The 15,895-nt window shown below is 40.1% G+C and overlaps 1 protein-coding gene across 1 annotated transcript in view; it reads left to right on the top strand.

Moving 5' to 3' along the window:
- ABCC2 (ATP-binding cassette, sub-family C (CFTR/MRP), member 2) overlaps nucleotides 1-15,895 on the top strand; it is a 66,116-nt gene that overhangs the window by 38,822 nt on the left and 11,399 nt on the right. Inside the window, exons 17-25 of the mRNA XM_006880036.1 lie at nucleotides 1,520-1,696; nucleotides 6,598-6,765; nucleotides 7,761-7,941; nucleotides 8,587-8,710; nucleotides 8,991-9,126; nucleotides 9,615-9,834; nucleotides 9,986-10,140; nucleotides 11,237-11,392; nucleotides 14,426-14,625. Of these exons, the coding sequence (XP_006880098.1) occupies nucleotides 1,520-1,696; nucleotides 6,598-6,765; nucleotides 7,761-7,941; nucleotides 8,587-8,710; nucleotides 8,991-9,126; nucleotides 9,615-9,834; nucleotides 9,986-10,140; nucleotides 11,237-11,392; nucleotides 14,426-14,625 (1,517 nt within the window). The remainder of the gene's footprint in view (nucleotides 1-1,519; nucleotides 1,697-6,597; nucleotides 6,766-7,760; nucleotides 7,942-8,586; nucleotides 8,711-8,990; nucleotides 9,127-9,614; nucleotides 9,835-9,985; nucleotides 10,141-11,236; nucleotides 11,393-14,425; nucleotides 14,626-15,895) is intronic.

Raw genomic sequence — 15,895 nt, 5'->3', positions numbered from 1 at the left:
ATAAAGGGCTTGGAAAAAGAGGACCCTCCACAAGTGGATTGACATCATGGCTGTAACAGTGGGTTCAAACATGGCAACAGTTGCAAGGACATCACAGGACTAGACAGTGTCTCATTCTGTTGTCCTGAGGGTCACTAGAAGTCTGAACCTATCAACAACAACGAGGAAAAGATATTGGAGCATATCACTCAAACTTGAATGATTTTAAAGCCTTCTCTTAGGGCCGGTGCCTTCAATTCAGACTTCTAGCCTCTTAAAAACCTGCATGAATAAACAAGGATACACATACACAAACTATTGAAATACTTGCTACAGAAGGTCAAAGACTACAACCTTTAATATTGGTTGCATGGCAACATCAAGGAAAAAAAGTCCTCGTGACTGGCAATATCATGATAGATGGAGAAATGATTGAAGTAGTCAGTGATTTCATTTTACTTGGATCCACAATCAGCACCCATGGTAACAGCAGTCAAAAAGTCAAAAGAAATGTTGGATTGGGAAAATCTGCTGACAAGTACTTCTCCAAAGTGCTAAAGAGCTTTAAATGTCAGTTTAAAGACTAAGGTGCACCTGATGCAAGCCATAGTTTCTGCTTGTTATGCCTCTGCAAGTTGGATAATGACTAAGGATCGCAGAAGAATTGATGCCTTTGAGCTGTAGTGTTGGAGAAGAGCTCTGAACAGCCTCTGTGCCTGATTCAAGCCACAGTCTTTCCATTCACCTACTATGCATCTCAGAGCTGGACAAATGAGTAAGGATGACAGAAGAACTGTTGCATTTGAGTTGCGATATTGAAGAAGAGTCCCATGGATTGCTAAAAGAACAGAAATGTGTTCAACAAAGTGGAGCCAGAGATGTTCTTTGGAAGCAAAGTTGATGAGGCTTCCTTTCACTGATTTTGGACATGTTGTCAGGAGAGGGTAGTCCTTGGAAAAGGTGGAGGGCCAAACAGGGAAAGGAAGACCTTCAATGAATTGTATTGGTACAGTGTCTACAGTGTCAAGGATGATAAAGATAGTGCAGGACAGGACAACATTCAGATCTACTGTTCATGGAATCACTATGACTTGACTCTACAGCACTTACCAAAACAGCAACAATACTGGCCTAGAGATAAGAAGCTATGCTACAGTCTCAAAGGCAGTTTATTGACTCTGAAAATCTACTGGAGGATCAGCTGAGTCAGTTCTGTTTCAACAACACGCAACAACAAACAATTCCTGCTTTCTAGAAGGTCTTCTGTACTCTTCCCTCAGTCGGTGTTAGCATGCAGATGGTCCTGCTCACTCAAGTTTTACTAAAACAAATCTAGAAGTAGCATGTACACTCAGTCTCTGATCTTCAGGATTGTGGCTAGAATGGGATCACCCCCCCAAAATAGAAACACTAAGAAGGGGTTAGGATGTAGAGTATTTTCTCATTGTTCAGAGAAAACCATAGTTATAAATATCAGATGGTTGGGCACCAGATAAATATTTCTTCAAATTTAAAGTCCATTTGCTCCTTTCCCTTCCAGGGCACTATTTCCTATGTCCCACAGCAGTCTTGGATCCAGAATGGCACCATAAAGGACAACATCCTTTTTGGATCTGAGTTCAATGAAAAGAAGTATCAGCAAGTTCTAGAGGCTTGTGCCCTTCTCCCAGACTTGGAAATACTGCCTGGAAGAGATCTGGCTGAAATCGGAGAGAAGGTATTTGGGCATCAATGGACTTTGAAGGGATGAAAAAAATATTGAGGAAAAGTAGGGATTATGAAAAAGAAAAGGTGATTAAAATTGGTTGACCCATTTTGATAGTCATATTTGCAGCATGCTTTGTTTATTTATTTTGTGCTGCTGTGACAGATATAGGAAGCTCTGGTGGCCTAGAGATAAGAAGTTGTACTGCTATCCCCCAGAGGTACACAGGTCATACCCACGAGCTGCTCCATGGGAGAAGGTGGGGCAGTCTCCTGTGTATTTCACTCCCTGGGAAAATATGCTGGAGGGTCAGCTATAGGTCTCCAACTTAACAATACTCAACAACAACGTAACAGAAATGCAACAAGTAAATGGATATTGTATAAGTAAACAGATCTTTATTTTCTCATGATTTAGGAGGATTGCACCCTGAATTCAGATCACATGCTCTGGAGAACGTTCTGTCAGCTCTGGGGGATGCTCCTTGTCTTTTCAGCTTCTGGTTCCTGGTTCCTTGGAGACTTCCCTGTATCTTGGCTCCTATCTGATCCCATCTCTCCTCTGCTTACTTACTCAATTTCTTTCATATCTCAGAAGAGATTGATTTACAGTCACAAAAAAGATATATTGTCTAAAACCACTACTATAAAAAATAAACAAAACCACTAAAGAAAGGCTAACAGAGATAAAATCATTCTTAGGTGGTTACCAGGAAGGGGAAAGGAAATAGAGGGGAATAAAAATCCATAAATATATAATAGACATTTATTAAATTGAGTGAATGGAAAGGCATTATACAGTAAAAGGTTAGTCAGACATTGTAATTAACAGCATCAAATAATTGTAGTCAATATTATAGAATAAAATGTGATTAAATGAAAACCAATCTGATTTGTAAATATTCACTCTAAGTACTGAAAGGGGAAAAGAAACTGACTAAAAAGATATCTTGTACTAAGTCTGCCTCATTAACATAACAACAACAGCCACTTCCAAAATGGGATTAAAGCCATGGCATAGAAACTAGGATTTGCAATGCTTATTTTGTTGTTTTCATTAGGTGTCACGGTGTCAACTACAACTCATAGTTACCCAGTGAACAGGAGATCTATGTCCTGTCCTGTCCTGTGACATTCTCATCAACTCTAATGTACTTGATTCTATTATTACAGTCACTGTATCAATCCATCTCATTGAGGGTCTTTCTCTCTTTTGCTAATCCTCTACCTTTCTAAGCTTTGATATCTCTCTCCAAGGACTGGCACCCCCTAAAAACACGCCCAAAGAATGTAAGACAAAATTTCATCATCCTTGCCTCCAAGAAGCATCTTGATTGCACTTTTTCCAAGGCATATTTGTTTGTTGTTTTGACAGTCCCTGGGAAATTCAGTATTCTTCTCCAACACTGCAACTCAAAGGCAACAATTTTGTCATCATTATTCATTTCCCAACTTTCAGCAAGTAATTGAAAAGGCTATAACTGGGTATATCTGTCATCACAGGAGACTAGAGCGAGGGCTACATGGTGGAGGGGACCTGGGGGAGGGTTTGTAAAACAATGAAAGAATCTTTTCTTTTACTTTTCCATAATATTTGGACTCATGTACTTATAACTTGTTAGTCAAATTTGTGTCTTCTAGGTTGCAACACCCCCATGATACATCTTGAAGGATATGTACATGTACAGCCAAGCACAATCAATAAGAGTGCATCTGAATTCCAAAATCAATCTCCATAATAGTCTATGTGTTTCCTACTGCTAAAGGGGCCCTTTAGAGTAGTGAGAGAAGATCTTCACCCTGAAACCCACAGCGTCCCTTTTCAGCAGGAAGTAGCTAAGAGAATACGCTGTCCCCTTTTCCTTATGACTCAGGGTGAAGTCTCTCTCAGGGAGGAGTGATAGGGAATGGCAAAGGATACACTGACAAAGAAGATTAATCAGAACTGGCTTTGACAAGCACTGTGGCATTTGGACAAGAACACCCTGGGAGGAGGGTAGAGAGAATAGTGCAACAATGAATGAGTGGAAGCCCAAAATCTCTGTAAATGTTTATGAAAATTAATAAAATATAATTATAGAAAAAAAAGGAAATTAAAAAAAAAAAGAAAAGGCTATAGATTAAATCAGGTGCACCTTACTCTTTAAACTGATATTGTTGCTCTTGAGAACTTTAGAGAAGTCTTTGAGAGCAGATTTTCCCTATGTGACACATCTTTTGTTTCTTGAGTGCTGGTACCAAGAGTGTTAATTATGGATACAATAAGATTAAATCATTGATAACTTTAGTCTTTTCCTCATTTATCATGATGTTATCTGTTGGTCCACTGCTGAAGACTTTTTATTGAGATGGACAGCGCAGGAGGGGAAGACCCTCTATGAGGTGGATTGGTTCAGTGACTGGGGTAATCGGGTTGGATGTGTCAGAGACGGTGCGATTGACACGGGACAGAGTAGGGTTTATGGATGTTGTACATAGGGATGCTGTGAGTCGCAAGCCACTTAGCACATAACAACAATATATACTGAAGGATTTGATCTTCTACTGCAAATATTTCAAGTCCTTTTCACTTTCAGAGAACAAGGTTGTGTTATCTGCATAACACAGGTTATTGGTGAGTCTTCCACTGATCCGAATGTCATAGTCTCCTTCATCAAGTCCAGCTTCTTGAATGATTTGTACAGCACACAGATTGAATAGGTATTGAGAAAGGATACAGTCCTGATGGACACATTTCTTGATTTTAAACCCTACAGTATTCTCTTGCTCTGTTGAGATAGCAACTTCTTGGTATAGGTATAGATTTCTGGGATTCCAATACTCCTCAAAGTTAGCCATAATTTGTTGTGATCCACCTACTGAAATGCTCTTGCATAATCCATAAAATACAAATAGATAACCTCCCGGTACTTCCTGCGTTTAGCCATGATTCATCTGACATTAGCAGTGATATCCCTGTGACACAATTTCTTCTAAATCCAGCTGAAGTTGATGCATTTTTCTGTCAATGTACTGTTCTAGCCAGTTTTAATCATCAGCAAGATTTTGCTTGGATGTGATAATCATGATATCGTTTGATAATATTCACATTCTTTTGGATCACCTTTTTTGGAAATGGAAACAAATAGGGATCTTTTCCAGTCAGTTGGCCAGGTAACTGTCTTTCAGATTTTTTTTGTACTGCCTGATGAGCACATACAGGACTGTATTAATACTTTGCTTTGTCTTCTTGGCCTGCCCTTTGAAATCTTCTGTTTATCTCTTTTAATGTGGCATTTCCCCCTTTTGTTTTGGCACATTTTGTTATTGTTACTGTGTACCATCAAATCAGAACTGACCCAAAACTGACTCTTTCGTGGGCTTAAAGAAGAGGCTAATTGCATGGGAAGAGATTGCCTGTCTTTATCCTGAGGAGGAGCTGGAGGATTCGAACCACAGCTTTTGGGATTGCAGCGCAGCCATTTGCCACTAGACCACCATATTTTAGGAGGATACAAATAAATTCATAACAAAATTGTGAACAAATCACTTAGAATTTTTAAACTTTGTACCTGTAAGTGAATATAGAAATAATGTATTTAAAACCAAAAGTGATAAATCCAAGGAGAAGAGAGATAAAATTAATTTGACTAACCCAAGATTTATTGCACAGGGAGAAGGACAAAAGGGGGATCAGAGCCTCATTGTACTGACCCTAATCAGTAAATCAGTAATGGTCAAGGGAGAGCTTTAGTAAGTTGGGAATTGTGAGTTATACTTCCAAGTTATTAAATGCTTTTCTTTAAAACAACTTTTTTTTTTAACTTTCTTTATTTTATTTTATTATTTTTGTGTGAGTGTACCGTCAAATCAGATCTGACTGGTACAGGAGGAGATTGTCCTTCCTTCCCCGGCAGAGCATCTGGTGGATTCAAACCGTGCACCTCTGGGATAAAACAACTTTTTAATAACTATTTTGTATTCCATTATTTGGGTATACCATAATTTAGTTTTAAATTCCTGATTGCTACATATCAGGCCATGTTCATCCTCCTACTTTGGTACTAAAAATGAATACAGCAGTCTTTTAGGGACCAGGATCTTGAGATCTTAGAAAACTAGGGAAGATGTGATTCTAGAGTCATTGTCATCATTGCTTTAGCGTACACTTATTGAGCATTTACTGTATGCCAGACACTATTTGAAGTTCTAGAGTTATGGACAAAATAAAGACATTTTGGCCTTGCTCTACATTCTCTTAAAAGTGAACGTTTGTGAGCTCATTGTGCCAGTGACAAATCAGTTGAGTGGTTTTCATACAGCTAAGCTGAGGGCTGCTACATGCATCAAAACTAGGCCACCTTTCCTCTAAGCAGCAGAACAGCAAGTCTTGGGGTTTTTTTAAGTGAAAGTTTGTTGTTGTTTGTTATGTTGTTATGTAGAGTCAGGAGTGACTCATAGCTGACCCTCCAGCGGGTTTTCAGTGGCAGTAATTGACACAGGAGGAGATTGCCCATCTTTCTTCCAGGGAGCAGCTAGTGGATTTGAACAGTATGCCTTTGGGTTGGCAGTGCAGCTTTTTACCACTAGACCACCAAAGCTCCCTCAAGGTGGAGTGTAGAAAAACAAATATAGTACATAAATATGACTGTTGTTATAGTGTACCTTCAAGTCGGAACTGACTCATAGCTGACCCTCCAGTGGATTTGCAGAGGCAATAAATCATATGGGATAGAATATATGATAGAAAACAAATTTAATTATTGAGCAAAAAAATTACCTATTTTAATTAAAGATATTTGTATAAAGGAACTTGTAAGATTAAAAAAACCTTTCGTGCTTTGTTGAGGGAAATCTCTCCCTTACTTCTGTTTTATGACTCTATGAAGGCAAGACCACAAAGTCGTACTTAATGAACATAATTTTCTTCCTCAGGGTATAAATCTCAGCGGGGGTCAGAAGCAGAGAATCAGCTTGGCCAGAGCAACTTATCAGAATTCAGACACCTACATCCTGGATGACCCACTGTCGGCTGTGGATGCTCACGTAGGAAAACATATTTTCAATAAGGTCTTGGGCCCCAACGGCCTGTTGAAAGGCAAGGTGAGAAGCCATTTAACATGAAAAAGACATAGGAGGAAGGGATACACGTCTTTGAGGGCAGCTGCTATTCTGAAGCAACTTTCCATACTTACCTAGTGCGTGAGCACCTCACGATTCACCAGTTAGACTGGTCTCCCAGGAATCTATCCCAGAAAGATGCTCGTCTTCAGGCCATGGCTTGTGCTAGAACTGGCTAAATGAAATCTTAGTATGTGGCTCCAACCCTAAGCATCTTTAATAATAATAATTTATTATTATTAAAACATATGTTGGGAAAGGTTGGCAGTTCAAACCCACCATCCACTCCACAAGAGGTTTGCTTCCTTCAGTATTTATAGACTCAGAAACCTACTGGGACAGTTCTGCTCTGTCCTACAGCGTTGCTGAGTTATGTAGTCGATTGGATGGCAGTGAGTTTTTTTTAAGTACAGGTCTCTCTGGGGCTATGAAGTACAAGACAGAGGTGACTTCAGTGAAATTCCTGTCTCGGTATTCAATGTGGTTCATAAATAGATTAGATTATAAGAGATGTCCAGTCTCCCACACCAGAGGGGAGGCTAAACTAAATATCTAAAGTTTCTTGGTCTACAGCGTCTCTCATGTGTTGAAAGAATCTGATCAATTGTTGTTAATTCAGTTGATCAGCTGGTTACTGAAAAGAAGAGTTGGTTAGTTTTGTCCTTCTAGGTCTCAAGAGACATTCCTAAACCCAAACTTTGGCTTTTTGGAGGAAAATATATGTAGGGAAAACCTTACTGTCTATACAAGAAAATAACTGTAAGCATGCCCTCAAAGACAAAAACTGCATCTTCCACATAGAACTGGGTTCTTAAGATGAATTGCTGGGTAGGAAAGAGGAAGTGAAAAGGTATGTAGTTAGGCTCACATTTCTGAACAATACCTGTAAAATAGGTATCATTGTTTTCCCTTTTTAGAGGAGGCCAGGGGAGATGGTAGACATTGGCAATCAATACAACTTACTATTGTTTTTACAGACTCGACTCTTGGTCACACATAGCATTCATTTTCTTCCCCAAGTGGATGAGATTGTAGTTGTGGGAAATGGCACCATCTTAGAAAAAGGATCTTATAGCACTCTGATGGCCGACAAAGGAGAATTTGCTAAGAATCTCAAAACATACAGCAAGCAATCTGGTCCTGAAGAGGAGGCCACAGGTTTGTAAGGGGCTGGGAATGGGATGGAGTTTGGGGCCTGGGAAGGAGGCAGATGGTCAATTTATATCTACCTCCTAAGCTGTGGTGTGGATTGGATTTGAGATTCAAGCTCAGCTCTTTCCATGCTGAGTCTGTTAAGGAACACAGCACTAAAAACTGACTGGGTCAAAGTAGTCGCTTATCTAACTTAATCTGCTCTCTGACATTCAACCAGAAAGAATGCCTTGCAAGGCGGTCTGTTTAGAAATAGCCTTTCTCCTTGTTCATAAGGGAGCTCTGTGGGCTTACTGTGTAAGGAGTTGCTCTGCCAAAGCAGAGATAAGAGGTTTGAATCCACCAGCTGCTCTACCAGAGAATGATGAGCAATCTTTTCCCATTTGCTTTACAGCCTCTGAAATCCCAGTTATAAGTCAGTTCTGACTTATAATGTCAACAATGTCTTGACCTTGTTCATGGCAGAACGTACACCCTGCTGAGAACTTTGGTTTTCACCTCAAACTGAATCAGCACCTACATTCTAATTCAGTATATCTTGGGTAGAAATGAAAGTTCTTAGTAAGGAGCAAAAGAAAAATGAACCAGTTGAACACCCTGTTTCAAAGTCTGTGCAGGTATTTCCCCAACCTTGGCTATGTGTCTCTGTAGTCAATGAAGGCAGTGAAGAGGAAGATGATGATGGCCTGGTCACTAGTATAGAGGAAGTCCCTGAAGATGCAGTCTCCTTGACCATGAAAAGGGAAAACAGCCTTCGACGCACACTCAGCCGCAGGTTTGTTTTTTTTATTCACCTAGCAACCCTAATCATTTCCATTTCTTCCCCTCCACCATGGGTTTTTCATGAAGAAACAGATACCATGACATTGTCAGTTCTCCTTTCTTTCATCTTATGGTTGAGGAAGTGGTTATCATAATGCCAATTTTCCCCAAATGGTCAATCTTCTCTGAAATGCAGTTTGATGCGAGCCAAGTCCTTGTGACATCTGCTTGCAAGATGACCCTTAAGAAGCATGTACCTGCTCAGGAAAGCCTTTCCTTTGTTCCTTTCTCAGGTCCAGGTCCAACAGTAGACATCTGAAGTCCCTGAGAAGCTCCTTGAAAACTCAGACTACAGGGCCAAAACTGAAGGCGGAGGAAGAAGTCAAAGGACAAAAACTGATTAAGAAGGAATTCCTCGAAACTGGAAAGGTGAACCCCACAATGAAAAGTCTTGGAATCCAAAATATTTCCAATTAGATGAACTCTGACAATGCATATAGCAGAGGAATTGCTCTGAATCCTCTGCAAATCTCCCGAAGCTACTGAAACGCTGAGTGGCTGTGAAGAAAGAAATGCTTCCCGCGAATGCCCGCATTCCACACTTCCAAAGCATTTGATGTGTAGAAATAGCAATCCTGCTTTGAGATGTAATTCTGGGGCTCAGGGAACACTAGTAATTCTCAGAGTATACAATTTAAAATCAAGAAAATACCGATTCCTTTTTAACTGATCCTAGAAGTTCATTAATAAGCTGGAGACTATTCACCTTATACTCTAATTTCTTGATCTGGTACAAAAATGATGACTTCCAGATTTTTCTCCCTGCTGCCCATTTTCCATTTGTGATTATTGACGTAAGCAATTCTTCACCATAAACCTAGTGGAATTATACTAATACTGAGGTGTGGACTTTGCAGGTGAAATTCTCCATCTACATGAAATACCTACGAGCAATTGGATGGTGGTCAATGTTCTTTTTCATCCTTTTAAATATGTTGAATTCTGTGGCTTTTATTGGATCCAACCTCTGGCTCAGTGCTTGGACCAATGATTCTAAAACCTACAACAGCACCAACTATCCAGCCTCTCAGAGGGACATGAGAGTTGGAGTCTACGGAGCTCTGGGAGTAGCACAATGTATGTCTGAGAGCTACAGTAGCCTTTTCTGTAGAATGTGTCCAAATCCTGTACTTTACCTGGATTGGGGCAAACATTTGCCATTGTGTCTTTGACACAAGCCTTCGAGGAGTCTTGTGCATAACAGTAAAACTACTGGTTCTATTTCTAGGTGTGTTTGTGTTCCTGGGAAATTTCCTTTCTATATATGGTACCACACATGCATCAAACATCCTGCACAAGCAACTGCTGAACAATATCCTTCGAGCACCCATGAGGTTTTTTGACACAACACCCACTGGCCGTATCATGAACAGGTTTGCTGGTGTAAGTATCTCCGACGGCCGTGAGGTGGTGTGATGATGTGCTGAAATAGTTTTCTATTTCTAACAGGGAGGTAGTTTTATGTCACACTATGCAGTTCTCTTGTCCACTCAGCAAGTAGATTTTTCTTGTGTACTTCCTGTGACATCCTCAGGGTCCAGCAGAGACAAGGATGAATAGCTCTGGTCTTTTTAAGAATTCAGAGTCTAGTGAGGGAGGCAGCCAAGGAAATAAGATAGCCTAAAAGCCAATCAAATTACTGCATATGAGGACATTCTGGGATTGCAAAGATAGGGCAGAGAAAGGAGATTTGAATTAAATTTTAGAAATTAGCTAAGGATTCATGGGGAGTCAGGTACGCAGTTCAAATCCACCAGCTGCTCTGAGGGAAAGAGATGGGCTATCTCTGTCTGTAGGTATAGGATGGCTCTTCACTCAGGAATGGTGTCAGAGCTTATTTTACTGAAACCTCCACACCAGTACTTTCTGGATATCTGTTATGTACCAGGCTCTGTGAAATGAAGACCTGTGTAAAGTTAACTAGACTGACTTTGTGGTGGGAGAATTTATTTGTAAGGATCTACTAGCTTCCAATGATTAGTAATAGTTGAATCCATTTAACAAAGGGAAATTTTCCCGAGAACTGAGTGGAAGTCATTGCCAAGTCAATTGAAAATGGAAAAGGATGACTGCAATATCTGTTTTGAATGATTTAAAATGGTAACAAACTTATCAAAATGGAATTGATTACTGAAGAGCAATAACTCGCTCATTCACTGCCCCAAGTCGATTATTACTCATAGCCACCCTCCACTGGGTCTCCAAGGTGGCAGATCTTAACAAGAGGAGGACGTTCGTCTTTCTCTCAAGGAGCAGCTGGTGGGTTTGAACCGCCACATACATAAAGACTTAAGGTTACCCACACAACACTCTGCAGATTAGCCTACAAGTGCTCCTGAGTGAGCAGCCAAGTTAGTGCAAATTAATATGATGTAACAGCTGAATGAGGGAGTCAGTGGGAACAGAGAGGACCTGGTGGAGTCTGGAAGATGTCAGCCGTCTTGGGCATTCACTGGCACATCTTCTCTGTGGGTTCTAGGACATTTCCACAGTCGACGAAACCCTTCCTTACACCTTGCGCAGCTGGGTTCTGTGTCTGCTGGGCATCATCAGCACCCTCGTCATGATCTGTGTGGCCACCCCAGTCTTCATCGTCATCATCATTCCTCTCACCATCATTTATTTGTCTGTTCAGGTAGGTTTGGAAATGGCTATGTCTTCTTTCCTTTCTCCTTATAAAAACCCAAGTTTCTAAAACAACTATGAGATATCATTTCACCCCAGTCCAAATAGCAAAATTTAACAGAACAGCAAGCAACAAATGCTGGCGAGGTTGTGGAGAAACTGGAACCCTGATTCACTGTTGGTGGGAGTGTAAAATGGTGCAACCCCTGTGGAAAGCAGTATGGCGCTTTCTCAAAAAGTTGCAAATAGAGATACCATTTGACCCAGCAATTCCACTACTGGGAACATACCCTGAAGAGACCATAGCTAACATCCAAGCAGATATATGCACACCCATGTTTACTGCAGCTTTGTTCACAATAGCAAGGAGTTGGAAACAACCTAAGTGCCCATCAACAAACGAATGGCTAGAGAAGCTGTGGTATATTCGCACAATGGAATACTATGCTGCATTAAAAAACAAGGAACTCATGCAATATTATTCAAAATGGTTGACTCTGGAGAACATTATGCTGAGTGAAATATCCCAGTCACAAAAGGACAAATATTACATGATGCCACTGTTGTAGAATGGGACTGTCCTTGGGGTTGGGGAGAGACTGAGTAAGATGGGTTCAATAATGTATACTGCACTGAAACAGAGGAGGGAGAGAACCGTTTAAAAGAGAGATATAACTGGGTATCTCTGTCATCACAGGAGACTAGAGCGAGGGCTACATGGTGGAGGGGACCTGGGGGAGGGCTTGTAAAACAATGAAAGAATCTTTTCTTTTACTTTTCCATAATTTTTGGACTCATGTACTTATAACTTGTTAGTCAAATTTGTGTCTTCTAGGTTGCAACACCCCCATGATACATCTTCAAGGATATGAACATGTACGGCCAAGCACAATCAATAAGAGTGCATCTAAATTCCAAAATCAATCTCCATAATAGTCTATGTGTTTCCTACTGCCAAAGGGGCCCTTTAGAGTAGTGAGAGAAGATCTTCACCCTGAAACCCACAGCGTCCCTTTTCAGCAGGAAGTAGCTAAGAGAATACGCCATCCCCTTTTCCTTATGACTCAGGGTGAAGTCTCTCTCAGGGAGGAGTGATAGGGAATGGCAAAGGACACACTGACAAAGAAGATTAATCAGAACTGGCTTTGACAAGCACTGTGGCATTTGGACAAGAACAAACTGGGAGGAGGGTAGAGAGAATAGTGCAACAATGAATGAGTGGAAGCCCAAAATCTCTGTAAATGTTTATGAAAATTAATAAAATATAATTATAGAAAAAAAAATAGGAAAAAAAACCCCCAAAAAAACCCCCAAGTTTCTTCCTTAGAATCTTCTCTTTTACTTATCACAAGCTCCTCTCCAGTATCTTTACTGTTTAGTTATTGCAGTATACCACACAGCCTGCAGCCGATGATTGAAGCTGCCGTGTCAATGCCGATTAGTAGACAGTTCATAGAACATGTTGTTGTCACTGCTGCCCTCTGGCAGGTGGAAATCTTACAGGTGGAACCCATTTCTATTTGAGCCTGAGACTACTTTGAAGTCAGTCCTGGAAAAAGTCTTGAAGCTCCATGAGAGAGGCTCAATGGTTGGGCCATTAATTGCTTCAAGCAGAGCTATGGTGATGTCTTTCACTGGATTGGAAATAGATGGTCCTGCTTAGAGATGTCTCTCCTCAGGATTAGATCACTTTTTACTTCAGAGAAGTTCTAATCTCACTAGGATGTCTGTAGATGCATTAGGCATAATCCCAGTGTGTTCTTGAAGACATAAGTAGTTCACAGAAGAGCTACATTAAATACAAGAGACCCCATAACCGTAATAAAAATGGTGAGGGGAACAAAGGAAGCTATAGACAATTTTTTAAAAATTATAATTAATTTCAATGAAAGTTTACAGAGACTTTGGGTTTCCATTCATTCATTCATTCATTCATTCATTCATTCATTGTTGCACTTTTCCCCCCTCCCAACCCTCTCCTTTAGTTCACTACCCTCTTGGAAAAGTAAAGGAAAAAATTCTTTCAATGTTTTACAATCCCTCCCCCCAGGTCCACTCCACTATGCAGCCTTCGCTCTGGACTCTTGTCATGACAAAAATACCTAATCACATATCCCTTTTAAACAGTTTTATAGAGAGAATTCTTGACCACAAGTTGCCTTTGTAATTTGTTGTTTACTAGAAGAAAACACTTCCAAAGACCCTTCAGTGTAGAGACATTCTGTGGCAAGGTGACATCTCCTAGTATTTGTGTTGAGCCCATTATGTACACTGAAAGTACTGGCTCTTTTAATATTATTCACAAACCAAGAAAGTTTAATATTTGAAGAAACTTCTAGGTATCACATTTTGCATTCTAAGTCTCAAATGTCCAGCTCTAGTTTTACTATATCCCATAAAATCTAGTTGCAGTGCTGACGCGTTCTGTGGTGCCTCACCTTACTTCTCGCTTCAGAGATTCTACCTGCATCCTCTAGTGCATCCAGTTCCAGTTCTTAGGTTCTCAGTGTTCCACAACACCCTACCACAATCAGCCTTACCTTCACACAACATTGAGTAACAATTTTGATTACTTAACTGACGATTCTTCTGTTTTTACCTCAACCTCTGATCATTTCCTTCTTATTCTCCATTTCCATACTTCTCTGGTCCCAGATGCTTCTGGAGAATCCTTTTAGAGACCATTTCTTCTACCAGTACAGAAACTATTATTTGAAGATCTTATTTAGATGCTTGAGGAGAAGGTAGTTTATGACAATAAAGCTCTTCCCCTGGTTTGGCAATCTATAATCTCCTCAATTTTGTCCTCATCTGTTTCCACCAAGTCCAGGTGTCACCGTAATTCTCCTCCTTTGGGCCTTCTCTCCCCTATTCTTCTCAACATGAGTGAGACTGGGGGCTTTTGTCCTGTTCAGGCATAGGCTGTGTCATCAAGATGAAAAACATTGCGTCATGGCCAAGAAGAGCTAGCACTATGACCTCAACCTTATACAGCATGTGTGATCAACTTACTCTTTTCTTTTCTTTTTTTGTGTGTGGCTAGGTATTTTATGTGGCTACTTCTCGCCAGCTGAGACGCCTGGACTCTGTCTCCAGGTCCCCAGTCTACTCTCACTTCAGTGAAACTGTGTCAGGTCTGGCTGTTATTCGAGCCTTAGGGCACCAGCAGCGATTTCTAAAACTTAATCAGGTGGGAATTGATAATAACCAGAAATGTGTCTTTTCCTGGATCATCTCTAACAGGTGAGACTATTCCTGAGTTTCTACTCAAATGTGTGCTTTGGTTTTCTGTATGTTTGCCATTAGCTATAGGATGGCAGGTGTAGGCAGAATGTGTAAACACTAGCCATGCACTCCTCTCATTTTATTTAAGCAGAAGGAGACGCAAATTCCTATGCCAACCCTATTTCCTACCAGCTGAGCAAATTGACTTGCTGTTTCTAAGGGAAACCTTTTCTTTGCATTTACAATTGGTAGGATGGAAACCCTTTTGCAGTGTTATTGTGGAAGTTAAATGAGGTTTGTGAACATTTTGTAATGCAGGTGCTATGCTAGTACCGGTGGACTGAAGGCTCTCTGCTTTTTGCCCCTGAAAATAGATGTATTAAATTCTCCGTGGAAATACTGTTCTGTTTAGGATGTAAAAGAAGTATAGGTTGAAGAGAGAGGAGTTGGACATATTTAGGTAAACCAAACAGTGATGATAGAAAGTTTCCATCCTGGGAGATGAACGCATGAACAACAAGATAAGCCTCAGTAGACCTTGGTAAGCAGCAGTATATCCTCGAGGGAGGGATACCTCTTTAAGGAACATTAAAACCCTTGAGTAGTTGGCAATGTATACGGTTAAGGGCAGGTCAACAATGCTCAGTATTATTTGAATATGAAGAACTCAAGAGTTGAACTCTAAAGATACTTTCTTTTTAAAGACTTTTCAAGGATAAAATGGGCACTCAGTTGGTCCCATTTTACCTCATGGGAAATATTTAGAATATTTATATGTACATTTATTATAATTATTATACAAATATGTAAGTATATTTTCTATGGGAAAGTTCCTTTTTATAATCCATTTCCATCTAGATATACTCTTAAATTCTCTACATATTTTAAATGCATCTATCAGTGTTCAATACACACTTAACTTCCCTCCCCCTCTAGCTTATTTCCTCTTTAATAATGAAATACATTAAACTTCCTTTGGTGCTCATTTTTTAACCTTACATATGGATTTACTATTCCATTGCTCCTGATCAAAAGACTCACTTAGAGCAATAAAATATGTGCCTTCCATCCTCAAATTCCTAGGAAATTGCAGGCAGCCCCGAGTGAACAAAAGAATCTTGAAAAATAAAGGCAAAGTAGGAATATTCAAACATCTCCATTTAAAAAAAAAAGATAAGGCCATAGTAATCAAAGCAACTCTTAGGAAAGACCCAGTTAAAAGACAGGGTGATAGTGGGCATACATCAATGGTGATTAATTTTATAAGACACAATATATGGGAATGATC

This window comes from Elephantulus edwardii, unplaced genomic scaffold, assembly GCF_000299155.1.
Source record: "Elephantulus edwardii isolate Elephantulus edwardi_28Jun2011 unplaced genomic scaffold, EleEdw1.0 scaffold00006, whole genome shotgun sequence".
In the NCBI taxonomy this organism is placed as follows: Eukaryota; Metazoa; Chordata; class Mammalia; order Macroscelidea; family Macroscelididae; genus Elephantulus; species Elephantulus edwardii.
This window is presented reverse-complemented; position numbering and strand designations above follow the sequence as displayed.